The 20,871-nt window shown below is 45.0% G+C and overlaps 1 protein-coding gene and 1 pseudogene across 1 annotated transcript in view; one reads left to right on the top strand and one right to left on the bottom strand.

Annotated features, from left to right (window-relative positions):
• The window catches only part of CFAP61 (cilia and flagella associated protein 61), a 117,576-nt gene that overhangs the window by 86,377 nt on the left and 10,328 nt on the right, over positions 1–20,871 (bottom strand). Inside the window, exons 3-7 of the mRNA XM_027118089.1 lie at positions 20,033–20,183; positions 17,006–17,082; positions 16,143–16,210; positions 15,780–15,906; positions 2,321–2,453 (exon numbers count right to left, since the gene is read on the bottom strand). Of these exons, the coding sequence (XP_026973890.1) occupies positions 2,321–2,453; positions 15,780–15,906; positions 16,143–16,210; positions 17,006–17,082; positions 20,033–20,183 (556 nt within the window). The remainder of the gene's footprint in view (positions 1–2,320; positions 2,454–15,779; positions 15,907–16,142; positions 16,211–17,005; positions 17,083–20,032; positions 20,184–20,871) is intronic.
• On the top strand, positions 6,583–7,550 carry LOC113626589 (3-hydroxyisobutyrate dehydrogenase, mitochondrial pseudogene; annotated as a pseudogene).

Here is a 20,871-nt window from a genome sequence, read left to right as displayed (position 1 = left end):
AAAAGCAAAAATTAGTGAGACTATATCAAACAAAAAAACTTCTACACAGCAAAAGACACAACAAAATGAAAAGGCAACCTACAGAATGGGAGAAAATATTTGCAAATCATATATCTGATAAGAGGTTAATATCCAAAATATACAAAGAACCCATACAACTCAATAGCAAAAAACCACACAACCCAATTTTAAAATGGGCAGAGGAACTAAATAGACATTTTTCTAAGAAGACATCCAAATGGCCAACAGGTACATGAAAAGATGCTCAATATCACTAATCATCAGGGACATGCAAATCAAAATCACAATAAGATTATCACCTCACACCTGTTAGAATGGCCACCATCAAAAGACAAGAAATGGGACCTCCCTGGTGGTTCAGTGGTTAAGACTCTGAGCTCCCAATGCAGGGGGTGCAGGTTCTATCCCTGGTTGGGGAACTAAGATCCCACATGGTGCACAGTGCAGCCAAAAAAAAAAAAAAAAAAAAAACCCACCAAAGACAAGAGATAACAAGTGTTAGCAAGGATGCAGGGAACTCTTGTGCACTGTTGGTGGGGATGTAAATTAGTGCAGACACTATGGAAAACAACATGGAGGTTCCTCAAAAAATTGAAAATAGAACTACCATATGATTCAGCAATTCCACTTCTGGGTATATATCCAAAGGAAATGAAAACAGGGTACTGAAAAGATCTCTGCACTCCCATGTTTACTGCAGTATTATACACAATAGGCAAGATATGGAAACAACCTAAGTGGCCCTCAACAGATGAACGGATAAAGAAGATGTGGTATGTATGTATGTATGTATGTATACATATATATGTGCGCATTTATGTAATGGATATTATTCAGCCATGAGAAAGAAGGAAATCCTGCCATTTGTGACAACAAGGATGGACCCTGAGGATATTATATTAAGTGAAATAGGTCAGACAGAGAAAAACAAATACTGTATGATACTGCTTTTATGTAGAATCTAAAAGGGTTGAACTCAAAGAAACAGAGAGTTGAATGGTGGCTATGAGGGGTTAGGTGCAGGGCAAAGGGGAGGTGTTGATCAAAGGATACAAATTTCCAGTTATAAGATGAATACGTTCTGGGGATCTAATGTACAGTGTGTTGATTATAGCTAATAATACTCTATGATATACCTGGAAGTTGTTAAGATAGTAGACTTTAAATGTTTTCACCACAAAAGAAAGTGGTAATCATGTGACATGATGGAGATGTTAGCTAATGCTATGGTGGTGATCATTTTGCAATATATAAGTGTGTCAAACTAACGCATTGTCCACCTTAATCTTATACAATGTTATATGTCAATTATATCTCAATAAAGCTGGAAAAATAAATAAATAAGGGCCTTCTCCAAAAAACAAAGACCTGACAAAACTGAATAGGTACAGTTGTGTCATTAAAAGCCCTTATTTGGGCTTTTAATTATCAGCAGTTTTTGTTTCATCGAGTAAGACATGGTTTTTCAAAATGGTGCTGCTGGGCCCAAGTATTTCATGACCCTTCCTTCTGTCACCAGCGTGGAGCTAAAGGTCAAATGACAATATTTGAAAGCAAGTCCTTAAAAGACAATGCAGAAACCTAAATATGAAAGAATAAAAATGTAGCTGAAATGTAGGAGAAACAGCTATCATGGACTAGTATATCAGAATCTAATTTTCAGGGCCAGTTCTCACCTTAAGAAACTAACGCCCATGTATATTTAAATTAATCCTGTTCTTCACCTGACGTGTTTTCCATCATGTAGATAAATGTTTTACCACCTGGGCTGCACACTGGAATTATGTGGGGAGCTTTTTAAATATACTGATGTGCTCTACCCCAAAAGATTCTTTCATTGGTCTCAGTGCATCCTGGCATCAGAAATTTTTTCTGAGATAGAATTCACCTACTGAAACCAAGGGTAATCATCAGTTAAATCCATCACACCTGGAGCCCACTGTCATGCTCAAGCTCGCTTTAACTGTTGCTACCAAAGACTGGCATATCCTCCAAGGGGCACATAGCCCAAACGTTAAGATGTTTGCCCGAGTTGTTTTCCAGGAACTTGGAGTCAGCTGCATCTAGTTCGAGCTGGAGCCTGTTAGGACTGGGCATCTGGAAGGACCTTGTAAGACCTGAAAACCTAAAGTGGGAACCCTGGGGAGGTGGGTGATGGCACAGCTGGGAGGAGGGCCGGGCACACCACCTAGAAGGGGGGAGGGAGGCAGCTCCCGGGATGCTCAGCAAACCGGGACCAGGGCTGCTCACTTCTGTCATCCCTCTCCCTCAGCGGGCCCCCAGGTGGTTTATCACGCACCTCACACACGATGGCATGATTCTCTTCATCTTGGGCCTCTATGAGTTCAGCCAGGAAGTATTCGCCATAAGTCTCCTTCAGGATGGTGTCATGGTGCAGGAATATTGGCACGAGGTCGTCGTGATCTTCCACCCTGTTTACCGGAAAGGCTTAAATTCAGTGCTGGTTCCTCTGCTTGCTCCTGCCACCCTGTTCTAAATGCCAGGGATAGAGCAACACACCCACGAAATGAACTTACATTCTAATGGGGGGAACAGACAACAAAAATGTAACACACAAATCACCTGGAACATTTCAAAGAGTGGTAAGTTGCTTTGGGATGGAGAGTGATGGGGTCAGGGAGTGACACTTGAGTGAGACCTGAGTGGAGACGGGGACGAAGCTATGTCGAGAATTGGAGGTGGTATGTCCCAGGCAGAGGGGACACGCTCGGCCCTGCTGGGCGTGGACTGCAGGGCAGCATCGCTCACGAGCCAAAGGACAGCAAGGTGGGCACAGCACGTCCCAAAAATGCTCCAAGGAGCACTGCTTCTATGATATTGCTCCCAGCAGCCCTTCCTCCCCTTAGAAGAAATCCACTGTCTAAAAACACTTTTCTGCTATAGTGTCCCTCATGGATCGTCACAGTTATAAAGACTCTGGGAATTACTAAGGTAAAGAATATTTAAGCTTGTTTATGCATTCCTCCCAACCGGCCCATGGTACCCTTTACTCCTAAAATGTCTCTCTACTTCCATGGAGGGGGAGATGCTGGCTTGAAGGTAACGAAGCTCTGCTCACCATCTTGGGCACGTCTACCTCAAGCCTCCTTCTCAGGACCTCTACCGTGACCTCGACCACCAGAGGGCGTGGGGAGAGGAAAACCCAAGAACCAGGTTTACAGCATGAGGATGCTGGTCCTTGGTCTCCATTTTGCTGCCATATTCCACATTCCTTTCTTCTTTTCAGCAGATTTGTGATTAAGTCTACTCTATTTTACCTGTCTGGGATGTTCTTATACATTTTCCTGGTCCTTTTCTCTTAAAATGTTCCATGTTCATATTATATTTTTCTAGTGTAACTGATTTAGCTACTACCTTTATCCTCCCTCCCCCTTATTTCATTACTCTGACATCTTCATCATCCCACTTTATCTTCCAATATGTTCTCTTTGATGTTAATAGCAGCTCCATCTAATGAGTGACAAAGACTCCGTGACCAGACCCTAGCCTAGTACACCCTGAGCCTCTTTTCCACTAGGCTTGAAAAGACATGAACAAACACTAACAGTTCCTAACAGCTCAAGGCCACATCCCTAGAAGGACCTGAGACCCCCTTAAAGTGCGTGCCTGAGAAAGCTCAGGGCTGCCAGAAGAAGTTCCTGTTTGTTCCAGCGACACCTGAGGATAAGGCCCCATCTCCCAGCCTCTTTGGGAGGGCAGGAGCCTAATTTCCATCATGGCTAGTGAGTGACTCAGATGGGTCTCACAGGGACCAACCCTGCCTTCCCATTTTTTGTAATTTGTCACTTCCCTGACTCTACTGAGACCCTGCTCACTCCCCACCCACCCAGCTCTCTCATTTTCTCTTTATTTTATTTAATTTTATTTATTTATTTGTTTTATTTATGTTTTATTTTCCCTCCTTTTCTCTTCAAAAGGCCCAGTCACCGTGGAGCAACTAAGCCCGTGAGCCACAACTACTGAGCCCGCATGCCACAACTACTGAAGACCGTGCACCACAACTACTGAAGCCCGCACGCTGCAACAAAGAGTAGCCCCCACTCGACGCAACTAGAGAAAGCCGGCGTGCAGCAATGAAGACCCAATGCAGCCAAAAATACATAAATTAAAATTAAAAAGAAAAAAAGGCCCAGTCACCTCTGTACAAATCAGAGTTCAGTCCACCCTGGATGTTTCCCCCTATCGCAACGGTTATTACGGATTAAAATCTGTCCTTACCAGCATCCGGCTTTGTCGACCTTTGACATCTGCACACCCTGGAGCCCACAGCCCAGGGGCAACAGTGACAGCCAACATGGATGGGGCCCTACCGCACGCACTGACAGCGCTGGGGTGCTGTCGCTCGGCCTGTTTGCAGGTGCGGACGTGTGGCCCAAGGGGGCGCCTCTGGGGAGTGACCCCCGCTCCACGCTGGCAACTCCCAGCCCTCTAATCAGCCTCTGCCTCTCCTGGTTGAGAAATTGGCCCGGTCCCCTCGCTGCTGAGCCTTGGTGTCTCACCTGCACAAGGGCAGGTACGAGGAGAGCGGGAGGGTACAGTGTGGGGACGCCCTCAAGGTCACTCTCGGGCAGGCAGTCAGCCCCTGGCAGCGTCTGCTGTGGGAAACTTCACAGTCCCCCCACCATCTGATATGCTCCGAAACCCCCATCAGCTGCCTCCACCTGAGAGCCCCGGACCTCAGCTGGAAGGGCCGAGAAGGCCCCAGTGCATTCCAAAAAACCCTCATTTCCCCGCAAAACCACCCTCAAAAAGGTGCTGCTAATGGAGATGGCTTTTCTCTGTAAAAAGAGTCCCGGACGATATTGGTTAAGAAAAAACAAAACAAGAAGATTCTAGGAGAGAACAGCCAACAAATCTACTTTCAAATATCCTGCCAAAAAACAAAGTCCACATCAGTATTTATTAACAGAGATAATTATTTTAAATTATGTGAAAGTAATTCAATATCCTAATCTTCTTAAGTGGATCAAGACAGCTATCACTGTGTACCATGGGCTTTTATCTATATGATGGACACAAAAATACTACTTTGTGGTATAAAAATCAGGAATAAAGGTTCAGAGAGACCCGGGGCCGTAAGCCTAATCATGAGCCCTTGGCAGCCCGTGGACAAAGTGATCCATAATCACACCTCAACACTTACTCTTCTGGGAATAAGAAGAAAACATCCAAATCGTGGAGCTCTGAAGAGTCTCTCCCTTCAGCCCTTCCCCAAAACGGATAAAGAGGAACTTGTTCTAAGAAACGCATTCCTTGGGGTGATCGATGATTTATGATCTTGCATCAGCCCCGGTGCTAATGATGAAGTATGACATCAGCCTCGCAGAGTCTCAAATGGCATATGACAAAGTCCAGCCCCATGGAAACAGGCACCCTGGCTACTGAAAACAATTCATTCAGTAAAATGTTTAAATTTGAGCACTGCCTGCTGCTGGGATAGGAGAGCCACAGCTTCCTGTGGAGCCGCTGGGCACAGCAGGGCCACGTGCCCAGCACTTCCGTGACCCCCAGAGGTTAGGTGGTGATGATTATGAAGGTTAGGGTTGACCAACACAAAGTACAATGAAGCTGACACCGCTGAATAAGGATCAGCCTTCCTTTGGAGCTTCCAGCCAGCACGTGCTTGGAGAAGGCGACCACGTGCGTGTTAATGTAATTGATTATAGACTATTTTATTTTAACTTGTTTGGAGGAAACAAAAGGTCCATCCCATAGAAACGGGTTTGATCCTCCAGGCCCTTCAATGTCCACTAAACTCTGAAAAACATGCTAGTGAAAATGGGGTGGGATCCAAAGCTGAAGAAAATCAACAGCCTCTCAGGACACCTCACTTGGGGCTTGGGTGTCCTGTAAACCCAGGAGAAGGCAAGGTGAAGGATGACAGGGCCCTGGTGGCTGTCGCTGGCTTCCTCAGAGGTGGGGAGAAGGGAGGACAAACTCACTCACCACTTCCACTACATCAGTGAACGGGGCTTTCAAGGAGCAGCGCAATGCCAGACCCCAGGGCACTTGCCCGGCCGGCTGGCACTGTCCCGTGGTGGCAGGTGGACCTCTCAGCATCCGGACCACTCTTCTGTAGCATCACAAGCCTAGAGGAGAACCTACAGGTGGCTTCCCTGGATGCGGGAGGTGTGCGTTGTTTCCTTGCCAGCAAAGAAACCACTGCGAACTCACAGATGGTAAGTTCCTGCTTAGGGGTCGTAAGGACGGCTGCAGCCCATCTTTGCGTTCAGAATACTGGCATGGCCTCCTCTCTCCTGTCTGATGGCAACTTCCACAACCAGAGAGGATCCGAATTTCATTAGCTAGACTTAAAAATGTACCACTGGAAAAGTGATTCTGATATTTAAATGCCATAAATATTGTATTTATTTAAGCCTGAGAGAGTGTGTATATATGTGTGCATGTTCTTTAAGAAATCAGTGAATAGCTGCAGCTGATCCCACCCGCTGCACTGCGCACCCTAGCAGTCAGTGGGTGAGCTGGGAGCCACAGAAGTCACCACGGGGAGGCGGGGTGGGGCAGCATGGCAGCCTCGTTATGGCTCCGTGGAGCCGCCGGCAGCAACCAGCAGTGGCCAGCCTTGCAGCAGTGTGTTCTAGGTCAGTGGCTTCTAAGACTCAAGTTGGATTCACTGGAGTAGGCAACATGGGGAATCCAATGGCAAAAAATCTCATGAAACATGGCTATCCACTCATTATTTATGATGTGTTCCCTGATGCATGCAGAGTTTCTAGATGCACGTGAACAGGTAGTGTCTTCCCCAGCAGATGTAGCTGAAAAAGCTGACAGAATTATCACAGTGTTGCCCACCAGCATCAATGCGATAGAAGCTTATTCTGGAGCAAACGGATTCTAAAGAAAGTGAAGAAAGGCTCACTGTTAATAGATTCCAGCACTATTGATCCTATGGTTTTGAAAGAATTGGCCAAAGAAGTTGAGAAAATGGGAGCAGTTTTCACGGATGCCCGTTTCTGGTGGTGTGGGAGCTGCTCGGTCTGCGAACCTCACGTTTATGGTGGGAGGAGTCGCAGACGAATTTGCTGCTGCTGCCCAACAGCTGCTGGGATGCGTGGGCTCCAATGCGGTGTGTTGTGGAGCTGCTGGGAGTGGGCAGGCTGCAAAGATCTGCAACAACTTGCTGTTAGCTTAGTATGACCGGAACTGCTGAAGCTATGAATCTGGGAATCAGGTTGGGGCTGGACCCAAAACTCCTGGCTAAAATCCTAAATATGAGCTCAGGACGATGTTGGTCAAGTGACACTTATAATCCTGTACCTGGGGTGACGGATGGAGTTCCCTCGGCTGATAACTATCAGGGTAGACTCGGAACAACACTCATGGCTAAGGATCTGGGATTAACACAAGACTCTGCTACCAGCACGAACAGCTCAAACCTTCTGGGCACTCAGGCCCATCAGATCTACAGGATGATATGCGTGAAAGGCTACTCCAAAAAAGACTTCTCTTCCGTGTTCCAGTTTCTACGAGAGGAGGAGACGTTCTGAGTTTGCCCTTTGGCTGTGGACGCTGTTGGAAACCACACTCTATCTTGGAGCCCCTTGTAGCTCACTCCACAAGTAAATGAGCTTAATCAAAGGTCACCTGTCTGCTTTTGATTGTCTAGGTCACAGTAAACCCTGGGATTTTTCACCCATATTTATTTAACTGCTTATTCTTTTTATCTATTTAGCAAGGACATATTATCTGAATTTGTGGTTTTTTCTGCAAGCCACTGATGGTCTTTGCTAGCTAGCTGATTGACCTTTTCCAAAAGTTTGATTCCTGAGCACTGTCAGCTAAAACGCTGCCTACTCCAATCAGGATATTATTTACTCCACTTTACAAATAAAAGCAAATTTTTTTCCCACAGGATAAAACCTATCCTGGAGGAAAGAAAAGAAATCGGTGTGAGGAAAGGAGTTAGAGAAAGGGGAAGTATAGTGAATTTCTCCCTGTGTCCCTCAGAAAGTTTGTCCTGTTAACCCAGTGGTGGTATTCGTGCATTGTGAGGTTACCGGTTCACTTTCCAGGAGCTGATAAGGTGAGAACTCCTTGCTGCATGCTATGTAATTTGGACTCTGTTACATTACCCTGGTGTGCCCCTCTTGTAACAACTCCCAATGCTCAGCAAACTTATTTTTTATATTTTTGTACATTTGTACAGTACATTCTTATTACATAATTTTTGACTTCAAAAGAATAACATCTTTAGAACTGTTTCAGAGCCAACGATGATATGTGCTTTACATAATTATATTATCCTAAATATAACCATATTATTTTGAATTCAAATAAATTTCTATGTTGATAAAAAAAAGAAATCAATGAATAAAGAAAAATTCAGAGAATCCAGTTTAGTGGTAGCGCTAAAAAGTGCAATGTATTTGGCTTAAACCAACCCTTACCACGAACAGTTTCAACTTGGGGTTGGAGAACCTACAGTGGGTGCCAGCTAAGCAACTAGATTTTTCTTTTTATTCAGCTGTGTGAAACAAAGCACCTTTTTCTTTCCAAGATCTCTTGTGACCTCTAGTGGTCTTCTTTAGGAGAATCAAATCCATCATTTCTAAACCGTATATTCCATTCAAAACTTTAACATGGGTCTTGGAGCCATTTAGCTTCTACTCATTGGAAAATGTCATGATTTTACAAGTTATGGAGGACTTCGGAATGAAGTGCTTCAAAGCACATTCAGGGCCAATTAGAGGCCCCTGCACTTACACCACTGGGATCTGATCCAAAAGTCTGTGTTGGCACACCATAGTTCCAGTTGGATTGTGAACCAAATTCTATTTGTTGGGTTACTTATCAGGACTCAAGAAGACTAGTGGTGAAATTCCTAACTGCCCTACTACTTCTTTCGAATGCTTTAGGATATTTATCACTTAAGCATCAGAATGTTCATTTACATGAAATTGCTCAGAAGTCAAGCTTAAGTGGATTCCTAATAATTGTGAGACTATCAAACGCTTAATAAAAATAACTGCTTTAAAAGGTGAGAAGTTAGCATTTAAAAAACACCACATCTTACATTTTAAAGTCCTAAATTGACCTAACGTCCTAAATGTTGACCTAACTTAATTTTTATTATTAGCAAAAAAGCAGTACTACATAAAGGAAACTTTAAATTACTTTACAACACTGACTGACAGCACACAATCCTTTCCTTAGTGAGTCCTCTCCTATCCTTAGTGAGTCCTCTCCTATCCTTGTGAAAAAGGTAGGTTCCCCCCAGAAAGGCCATTCCAATAGCTTCTAAATCTGAGAACATCTCAAATCCACCACCAATGATTAATCAAGCCCATTACAGATTATAAAGATGTGTCTAGAAGCAGCTATGCTTTACTTCATATATTATGCAAAATACAGAACAGGAACTTCAGTAATTTGTGTCTAAGTAGAGGGGCACATTACAGCACAATTTTCCACATGGGTAAATCAAAGAAATGGGACTGGGGATTACAGTGTTAATTCGCTGGCTCTGAATGCGTTGCTAGGTAAATGGCAGAAGGATAATTACATCCCCAAACTCTTCATTGGTTTAGTGTCTTAAGAACTGTGTTCTTCACCATTAATTATCAGTGCAAGTAACAACTGATGAAACAGATGTTGAGAAATAAATGCGGGGGAAACAAGAGAAATGAGGCAGCCTAAGCGGACGCGTGGCCACGCCCATCTGACTCTGAAGTGTCCTTTTTTCCTGTATCCTTAAGGAGGGAGATCATCCACATAAGTACATTTTCCAGATACCTGAAGTCCTACACCTGTAAGTATCAAAAGTCTAATATGAACGCTGTGGACAGAGGGCCTCTTAAAATGTGTTACACTTCCCCTTCTGCAAGCAAAAGCATCAACTCTCATAATGTCAGTTATCTCTGTATGTCGCAACTATATACTACAAAGTTCTCTTTTTCTAAACATCCCTTCCTCATTACAAAGTACCCTCTGTCATCGCTTTGCCACCAGCACTATGTTCCTCTCGTGAATTGCTTCTTGCAGATTTTCTGGACCAGCAGGACATTTCACCCTCAGAGGCTGAATAAGCATGACCTCAGGGAAAGGAATTGTGAGGTTTAGTTCAGGCCAGGACAGCCTGTCCACATGAAGGTTAGCACTCACAACACTCAAGTTTTCAAGGGTAGAAGGAAGAAAGGAAGGAGGGGGTGGGAAGGAGGGAACTGGGAGACCAGCTCATAACCACCAGTTACCACGTGCTTCTAGGAGCCAGCACTGGGCGAGGCACACTCTACACCTGACTTCTCCAGCGCCTTACATCCTTGAAATGACAAGTGGGGATCTGTGAGTAAGTTAGCTAAGATGCCACTTACTTTTCAAAAAGTGAAAGAAATAGGTGATTTTTCCCCCGTGACTCATTTATTTTGTAACTGGAAGTTTTTACCTCTTAATCTCCCTCACCTATTCCACTCATGCCCCTACCCCAGAAATAGGGGATTTTGAGATAGGCTGCCTCCGCATATGTCAGTTTCAGTATTAGATTTGTATATAATTTTCTATTACAATCATGTCTTGCTGAATATCTATGTCGAAAGTATATAAGCTTTAAAATGCCTCAAGAAAATGACAATTCCCATGACCCAAAGTTTGTATACTGCCTACACTTTAAGAAAATTCGGAGCTTCCAGGTTGGTGAACACGTGGAAGTTTGGGGAGAGTGGTGAGCCTGGAGGGGGCACGGAGGTTCTGAGCCCCTTCCCCACACCTTGCCCTGCGCACTTCTTCCATCTGACTGTTCCTAAGTTATATCCTTTTATAATAAACTGGTGACCTAGTAAGTGAAAAAAAAACCAAAAAAGACCTGGAAATGTGCCTACCTCAACTGTAACCATTCCCCTCTACCCTCCCCCAAAGAACTGTCTGCTTTGCATGCACATGTTTAATCATCCATCTGGATAATTTCTAAACTGGAAATTATTTTAAATGCAACTATTTTCTACACTTAAAAAGGAACCTGTAAAATCGCACTGAAACCCACAAGTATTTGGATAAATGCAAATTAAAACAACAAATTACTATTGTATTGGAGACAGTTTTTTTTGTTTGTTTTTTTGCGGTACGCAGGCCTCTCACTGTTATGGCCTCTCCCGTTGCGGAGCACAGGCTACGGATGCGCAGGCTCAGCGGCCGTGGCTCACGGGCCTAGCCGCTCTGCGGCATGTGGGATCTTTCCCGGACCGGGGCACGAACCTGTGTCCCCTGCATCGGCAGGCAGACTCTCAACCACTGCACCACCAGGGAAGCCCTGGAGACAGTTTTAATAACTGAAACATCCAGCATAAATGAAGGTGCAAGAAAATGAGACTCTATTGGTTAGGATACAAATTGACATGATTATTTTGGTTGAATAATTTGGTAGTATCTATTTTTAAATGTTAGTGTTTAATGCAACCTTACCCAGAAATTCCGCTTGTAGGTATCTATACTACAGAGAAAAATAGCATGAATGCTTAAAAATATATGTACAAGGCTGTTTACCACAGCATTTCTTGTTATAGAAAAAAAAAGAGGACAAATTTCCATAAATAAGGAATACTTAAATGAATTATAGTAGAACCACACGATGAAATACCACACAGCCATGAAAAAGAACAAAATTGATCTGGAAGGTGGATGAGCTGGTACCTTAAGTGGAAAATACAATTAACAGAACATATTATCATGACTATAGACATATATGTGCATATATATATATATATAGAGAGAGAGAGAGAGAGAGAGAGAGGGAGAGGGAGAGAGAGGGAGAGAATACACACATATACTTGCATTTGCATGTATGGTTACATACTCACATAGAAGACTGAAACAATGAGTAATTTTTTCTTTAAAATGTTTTCTGATTTGAAAATATAATTCATTTTATTAAATGAGCCCATGTCTCAAATTAATTAGCAAATGGCAGGAAAAAAAATGAGAGATTTCTAAATGAAATGAAGACAAAATTACAGCAATTGTGAGACTACTTACAAGATCCTAAGAAATTAATTATCAGAAATTTCTCAAAACATAATTTAAAAAACTGCCAAGTGGCCAGAGGTAGAGCACTGGACTGAATGGCCAAGACTGGTGCAGAGGAGCCAAAGGGATGAGCCTGGGAGAAAGCTGAGGCCCAAATCCTGGAAGGGGCAGAGTTCAGAGCCACAACAACAAGAGGAAAGAAAAGAGAAGAAGCAAGTCAGGATGGGTGGGGGCTGGGGGAGGGGTCAGCGTCAGGGCAGGCAGTCACCCTCCCTCTCACCCAAAGTTCACTGGACTTTTCTTTAATAGGTATAGAATTACTCAAGTTATTCTTTTTTTTTAAGTAAATTTAATTAATTAATTAATTAATTATTTTTGGCTGCATTGGGTCTTCCTTGCTGCGTGCAGGCTTTCTCTAGTTGTGGCGAGCAGGGGCTTCTCTTCGTTGTGGTGCGTGGGCTTCCCACTGCGGTGGCTTCTCTTGTTGCGGAGCATGGGCTCTAGGCGCGCAGGGCTTAGTAGTTGTGGCTCGCAGGCTCTAGAGCGCAAGCTCAGTAGTTGTGGTGCGTGAGCTTGGTTGTTCCATGGTATGTGGGATCTTCCCGGACCAGGGCTCGAACCCGTGTCCCTGCATTGGCAGGCGGATTCTTAACCACTGCACCACCAGGGAAGTCCTATTCTTATTTCTAAAATGAGTTTTGGTAGTTTGTGTTTGAACACAAATTGTTGAATTTATAGAGTTGTTGCAGTCTTCCCTTATCCTTTCAATGTCTATAGGATCTGTAATATCACCTCTTTCAATACTGATATCGGTGATATATTTTCTCTCTTTTTTTTCTTGGTCAGTTTAGCTAGTAGTTCATCAATTTTATTCATCTCATCTGTGTCTTTTAAATTACCAAATCCAACGGTCTCTTCTTTGTATTCAAATTATTTGATTTCCCTACGAATTATTTGATTTGCCACTTTAAGAGTCTTTGACTTCTACAATACCCCTCTTCCAATTTTTCTTTACAATCATTAACGGCTCACTTTCATCTTTCAAAATTGTGCTCTAATCCTCTGCTTTCCACTTTAAAATCTCCCCCTCAACTAGATCATCTCCGTTATTCTCATGATCTCCTCATTCATGAGAAGCCCTGTATTTCCAACTGTCTCCTGTCCATCTAGTGCTATTATTTCCACTTTCAGTTAATGAATCCACCATCCCCCCTAAAGTTGAAACCCCGAGTCACCATTAACTCATTCTCATCCTTCAACTTATCTAACCAATTGGTAATCAAACTGCACCTTCCCTCTCAAACATTTCTTTGCATCTATGCACCTGCCTTGATCCATTCCCCAACTTGGACCTCTTTGATTCGTCACTGCCTGAATTCCAGCCAGCATCATTCTTGGCCAGACTGTTCTATGCTCCTCCCCTGCAAGCCACTGCCACAAGAAAAGCAGTTCTTTTTAACATACAGTCCATACCATGCCTTACTTCAGTGCTCCCTGCTGGCTCCAAGTTAAAGCCTGCTCATCACACTTTTTCTGCTCTTCCTCACATCTGCCCACCTGCCTGGTAGCAGACATTCCGGGTGCTTTCCTGCCTCCACGCCTTTGCCCATCTGTCCATCTGGCTGAACTCTGACTCACCCTTCCTGACCAGATTCAGAGGCTACCTTCTCTATGAAGCCTCTTTTCTTTTACATTTTTCCCACTGAGGTATAATAATATAGTGTACAGGGCACAGATATTAAGAGTGCAGCTGGATGACCTTTGACAGCCGCGTGTGCCGCGTGCACCCCGATCAATGCACGGAGCACTGTCTCCCCACCGTATCCCTCCCACCATCACTCTTCCCTCCGCCAGAGGCAACCACTGATCTGACCTCTCCTGTTTTGTACATCTTACAAGTGAAATCAACAGTATATGGTCTTTGTTTCTATGTCTGCCTTCTTTCATTCAGCATAAGCTTTCTGAGACTGATCCATGCTATTGTGCGTACACGTAGTTTATTCCATTTCATTGCTGAGTAGTGTCCATTGTACAGAGATACCACAGTTTGTGAACATTTACACGTTGATGAACATTTAGATTTTGGGGGCCCTGGGGGGTTGAAGCTGTCTTCATCCCTCTCTGCCCTTCTCTCCTTCAAGCTACACAGCATCACAGTTTATCATAGATGGGTCTCTCTTCCCCAGGTAACTCTAATAATATTAATAATAATATTTAATTTCCTTGGGCACCTACATGTGACTGGCAGCGTGCTAAGTACTTGATTTTTATCAGCTCATCCCATCACTACAACAGTCCCATACAGCAGACAATATGCTCACACCCAGGGACAGAGAGGAAACTGAGGCCTGCGGACGCCCAGTTCCTTCTTTAAGTTAACCCATCTGGTGAGTAGTAAAACCAAGATCAGGATCAAGATCTACCTCATGTCATTACTGCAAATTCTTAACAATTATGCCATAACACTACATGCCTGGTAAACATTAGGCTCTTGCTTTTTAAAAAATTTAGTTTCTATACTTTCTAAAGAAATGCAGCACTCATCAAATATGGCAATGGTGGGAAGTCCCTGGCGGTCCAGTGGTTAGGACTCCACGCTTCCACTGCCAGGGGCACGGGTTCAATCCCTGGTCGGGGAACTAAGATCCCCGCATGCCACGTGGTGCAGCCCAAAATAAAAACAAACAAACAAAAACAAATATGGCAATGGTTACCCCCAAAAGATACAGCTTACTCTTCACTGATAAAGGAACCAACCACCCTTGTGAAATGATTTTATAGGCCCTCTTATTTCAAAACAGCCGTTCTATTTTGCTCACAGTTTTGTGCATCAGAAACCTGGGAGGACTCAGCTGGGCAGTGCGTGCTTGGGGTCTCTCATGTGGCTACAGTCAGATGTCAGCGGGGATGCAGACACTGGGGGTTCTCCTGGGCTGCACATCCACATGGTGAATGCTGTCAGTGGTAGCCCCTTGGGGCTGCAGGCCCAGCACTGACTTGTGGCCTCTCCGGCACGGTGGTCTCAGGGCAGTCAGACTTCTGCCCCTCGTCTCCTCCACAGCGAGCATCCCAAGAGAACCAGGCAGAAGCCTCCCAACCTCCCACGTCACAGAGCATCCCTTCCGCCATGCTGTGTGGGTCACAGCAGCCATAAAACACCCAGACTCAAAAAGAGCGGACACGGAGCCCACCTCTTGATGAGAAGAGTGGCCAGGCCACATTACAGGAGAGCATGCAGGACGGAAGATGGCCTTCTTTGGAAAACAGAATCTGCCACAGCTATTGCCTTGAGATTGCTGACCTTCAAGGCATGTCATGTGGGCCATGGATGGTAAAGACTTTCAGCTTGGAAAACTCCTCTTTGGGGTCAACAGAATCCTCATTCACTGAATGCTGGTAAATAGGTGGGCTTTACTGGGGAAACTAAATAGGCAGAATCATTTCTATGTTTGTTTTATTTGAAAGTTATTTCACTCAGTGTGGAGCCAAGGATTGTGTGTCTTCAGAAACCCTTAAGTAGGAAATGCACAGCTTTGCTGACCACACGGCACCAAATGGGTCTCATCAGATATTCAGTCCTGCAAGTTATGTCATCAAGGGGAATTGTAAACATCTCCAAATGAAGTAATGCTTCTGGGTATTATAAAGCGATTTCATTCAAGCTATAATCACTTACTGTAAGAAGTGGCAATTTTTAAACTCTTTGTAAGGTAACCGTCAGGGTAAAGCTTAGGTAGCAAAAGACACGGCTCCACACTTACCTGGCTTTGCGGATGTGTAGCTGAGGGTAGTGGCTGTGCCTGTGACATATGTGCACGGCAAAGTCCTCATCATATGTCAGGCTTGGAATGTTCCCCACTTGGTCGAACACAGTTATGAGAGTCGAGCCTAAATCCCAGAGACAAAGAAGTGAGGCCTCGATTTACCAAGGAATGACTTTAGGACTTCAGGGCAAATGTAGTTTCCATTCTAATGTGTGTTTTAATTGTTACAGTCGAATGGGCACATTATACATTGAGGACCTGGAGACCCGTGGTTCTTATGTCCCATCCCCAAAGCCCCATTTTAAGCACAAATTTCCTACGTTAGCGACTGGGGTCAGGAGGTGGTGGAGGAGGACTTACCGAGGCTCATGTAGGACGGCACGATGAGGAATATGAAGTGCAAGTCTGGCACCGCCTTGAACACGGTCCTGGCGAGGGAATGGGAGGGGACGGGGTGTCAACAATCCTATTAGCCAGCACCTGGCGAGACGAACGCCTTCACTACAAAAATGAGGCGTTCATAGATCCACCTGGGTGCCCTGCTCCCTGCCTGCAAAGGCAAGAACGTCTTCGAGGCAATTCCTTTTTCTTCTCTGCTTTTCCCTGGATTCCAAATGACCCCTCTTCTATCTGTTCCATGGAGGCAGCGAGAACCGAGGCACCATGTCCACGCGGTGCACCAGGTTTCTGCTGAGATTAACCTTTGCCCTGGCATCTGGATGGTCTGGTGTGACACTGCAAAGTGACGTGAGAGCTGAGGCCACCACCCCCAAGTGTCTATGCAGCCTGTCAGAGACCCCTTGTGGCGGAAGCCCTGTGGGTCAGGTTTCTGCAGGCGGTCCTGTTAATAACATGTCTAAGGATGAGATTGAGGAAAACTATTTTTAGAAACATCCAAGCCTGTGACCTCTTCTCTTCCCCTCCTCCCCCCAAATCCATTTTTTTCAAATGACCGTGTGACCTGTTTGCCTCCAACAGTGGTAGTTAAAGGCGTCCATTCAAAGGAAGGATTGTATTCTTTCAGAAACATCACCACCGTTCAGAGTAAATGCTTGACTAGAGCCAGAAAGTACAAGCAAATTGAACACCTCAAAGAATTTCCTTTAAAAATATTTTTTTGACTATCCAGATAGTTAAAGACATGATAAAGACATGAACGTGTCTCGTCTACGATGCTGCTGCCACTGCCCCATGTCACTGTCTGCCACGCCGTGGCCACTCACCGAATAATCTCTTTGCAGCAGCCGACAGAATACTCGTCCACAGCCACAAAGAGGTGCATGAACAACGTGTTCAGAGGCTGCAGAAGAAAAGAGGACACGATTAGAGGCTGAGTCAGAGCAAGGGGAGGGGTGGGAGATAGGGGGAGGGTCTGGGGGCAGCCATGGCACAGAGCTGCCTGGTGTCGATGGAAGATATTTTATGTCTAAAATAAGGAGACACCCAGGCAGGGTTCGAGCCACTTTCTGTCCTCCTAGCTTGGAATTATTCAAGGAAAGGGGGGGTCGTAAATGAGTCCAGCGTGTCGGGCCCTTCCTCCCGCCTCACTACGGCCGCGGGCAGGGGGGCGCCTGCGGGGGACTGAAGTCCATTCTGAACTCAGTGGTCTTGTCCCCAGGGCGCCTCAGCCCAAGTGAAAGACAATCCTCCTCCCCCGGGGCTCTGGAGTCAGCAGCTGCTGCTCTATTCAAGTGACACCAGGGAAAGCGCCTCTCATGAATTTGGAGGATGGAAGGCAGATGCCCCACTAGGAATCCAACGGCTTGTTTTGTTCAACATTCCCAGAGTCAGAAGCAAATACTATGCTCGGGACCCAGAAAACCTGGGAGCGGAAAACAAAGTAGCAAGATTCTAATATGGCTTTCGGGTCACGTCTTTAGGGGTTTTAAAGAATGCTGCCCCGTAACTTTTTTTTTTAATTTTATCGAAGTATAGTTGATTTACGACACTGTATTATTCTTCCGTACAGCAATGTGACTCAGTTGTACTGAAGACTTTCTAAGTGGCTGGTCATGAGGAGTTGCTCTACACATCCCCACATCCCTCTGTTCAGCTCAGTACCCCTGTGTTTATGGACAGATCCTCAAATTCTAGAGACAATGCAAATGGGAGGGGGCTGAGTGGTGAGGTGAGGGCAGTGCTTGCACCTCGATCTGGACAACAGGAGCACTTCTGTGTCTCTTGTTTCCTGAGCAATTTCATAGATGGCCTTGGGTGACCACCTGCACATCCGTGTGCCTCGGTCTCCCCTCCTGTTGGGTGGCACGTGCCCTAAGAACACTCAGAAGGTGTTTATCAGACGTAAAATGGCGAGAGAAGAATCATGAGTTTAGTTCATGAGCTTGAAAACTCCCCAGAGGCAAGCAACACGAACTCCAGAGTCCAGATAACAATAGCGACAGTGAGAGTTCAATGTCGCAATGTGAGCACTTCCCATGCGTGGACTCACCTAACCCCATGGCATCTGCTTTACATTCTGGTCAGGACTCGCCTTGCTAGCGCATGGTTTATGACTTGGCTGATTTATCCCCCAAATTCTCTCTTCCATCAAAAATATTACAGTTCAATATTTATTCCTTAGCTTTAAGATAAAAATCATTATTTTAGTTGCAGATACCCCCGGGGTAGGTAAGCCATTAAGTCATAAGCCTCTATACCCATGCTGTCCAACAGGAAAATAATTCAAGCCACAAATGCTGGGAACATATGTAATTTTCAAGTTTCTAGTAGATATATTTTTAAAAGGAAGTAAACAGGTGAAATAAATGTTAATATATTTTATTTAACCTAATATATTCACATTATTATCCTTTTAAGAAGTAGTAAATATAAAAATTCTCAACAAGGTATTTTATACTCTTTTTTTTCCTACTGAGTGTTTGATGGCCAGTGCATATTTTATACTCAGAGCTCATCTCAGTTCAAACTAGCCACATTTCAAGTGCCCAAATAGCTACATATGGCTGATGTACCCTCCAGGACCGGCCCAGCTCTACACTATTGAAGGAAGTAGTTTAAAAAGAAACAATTTTAAAAGAATAAGAAAAGGAACAAAAGGGGAAAGAATTTAGGAAGAATGATGTTAATTTATAATTCTCAAAAAGATAAAATCATGACCCTAATGCAAATACAAAATGCACGTATCAGAGATTGATTCAACCCATCAATCCATGAGGCGACCAGTGAGATGATACAAAACGATTCATTGCACTTGAGACGCTGGCTTCAGGCAGTTTTAATGAGGAAATGTTAGAAGATTGCCCAGCTAGATACAAAAGAGTTCAGGTCCCACTGGGCCAGAAACTGTAACCTTTGAGGTTATCTCTTCCACCACACTGAAGTTATTTACATCTCAAATGAACAAAAATCTACCAGTTCATCACTGTTCCTGCGGAACTGTAAAATAGCTCAGTCAATAGAAAATCAATCAAAAGTACAAGCACAACGGAAAGAATCTTGTTGGCCTATTTCCAAGCTTGAGATAATTTTCTGACAGTGGTGACTGCGAGCGCAGGGGACCAGGGGGAGGCAGCCTCTAGCTGAACAGATGCTGGGTAACTAAGTGCTGGGCTGTGCGTGTTTGCGTGTGTGCGCGCGCACGAGTCCACTCGTTCACACCGTTGCCATTCCCCAGGGCTCCGGGACGCACTCTTGAACTCCACCGACAAGGCAAGCGTGCTGCCCGCAGTTGCAGCCTCAGCCTCTGGCTCTCTGCAGCAACTGGCCCGGATGCTGGCCTGGCTCTGGCAGCCAAGGGACAGCTCAGGCTACCAAAGCCCAACTCCCCGAGACCCGATGACCTGGCTTCTGTGGGTCGACAGGGTGTCCTGTGTCCGCAGCTGGGAGACATCAAATAAGCCAGAGTCCATGAGGGCACTTTGAAAATTACAGAGCATGACTTGAATCTGAGGCCCTGTTGTCATTATTTCAGGGGCAGATGTGTAAATGGCAGGTCCCTCCCAGCAGGTCAAAGACTTGGGAGCACAGCGTGGAGGCCTGGGAAGCGCAGTCCTGATGTTCCACTAATTCCTTGCCGTGCCCCACCCCCAGTCCTCCTCTGAGGCTTCCTGCTCTCAGACTCCCCTTCCCTCTCCACCAGATAAGTTCATTTCTGTCTGTCATGATGTCACACACTTTCTGTTGTGACTTTTGAACTGCTCAGTCTAAAAACTGAGAAAACCTATATGCAAACATAGGACTTCCCTTCCAAATTCAAGCTGTTCTCATAAGCAACGTGCATGGTTACTCACTGTGCATGGGATTTCACTGTCCAGCTCCCGGAACACGGACACCCAGTCGTCCTGTGGGGCGACATTCCAGTTGGGATAGTCTACGAAGGTGGCCTGGGCCATGATCTCCTCCTGGTCATTGTGGAGGGTGATGGCAAGGTTTGCCTTCTCCCTGCGGAAATGATTCCAATTGCACACATGAGGAAGGTACCAGAAGTGAGATGAAGAGGTGTCGTTTTCTCCCACCTTTGGCTACTGGATCTTGGCAACCACTGCACGAGATACGTTAGCCTATGGAAGAGGTGGGAGCGATGTGGCAGCAAGTATGGAAGTGCATCTTTCAGGACATCTGGTGCTACCAACCCCATCTTTACAGAAAATTACACTTCATTAGAAAGGTGTCACGTCTATGATATAACGTGTCCAATACCCCTCCCTTGGAGACAGGCTGGGGAAACCGTTGACCGTAGTCTTCCCCATCCTCTCCATGTTGCCAGCTCCACTGTGTTGCCCTAAACACATACATTTAGGATGGCCAACTGGCCCATGTACGTGTCCCTCACACACATGCACTTCCAGTACTTAATTATTTTCTTTAAGCCAGTTCACTTTTGGCTGAAATAAGTCTATTCCAATAAAAAAATTTTACATCGCTATCATAAATGGAAAACCATTATACCTTCCTATAAACAGAAGGTAACTATAAAAATGAAGAGATGACACTTAAAACAAAAATTGCTCTGGGGCTTCCCGGGTGGCGCAGTGGTTGAGAGTCCGCCTGCCGATGCAGGGGACACAGGTTCATGCCCCGGTCCAGGAAGATCCCACATGCTGCGGAGCGGCTGGGCTCATGAGCCATG

This window comes from Aethalodelphis obliquidens, unplaced genomic scaffold (assembly GCF_003676395.1).
Source record: "Aethalodelphis obliquidens isolate GAN/ISIS:26980383/991018 unplaced genomic scaffold, ASM367639v1 scaffold18, whole genome shotgun sequence".
Classification (NCBI taxonomy): Eukaryota; Metazoa; Chordata; class Mammalia; order Artiodactyla; family Delphinidae; genus Aethalodelphis; species Aethalodelphis obliquidens.
Note: the sequence above shows the minus strand (reverse complement) of the source record. Positions and strands in the feature narration are given on the sequence as shown.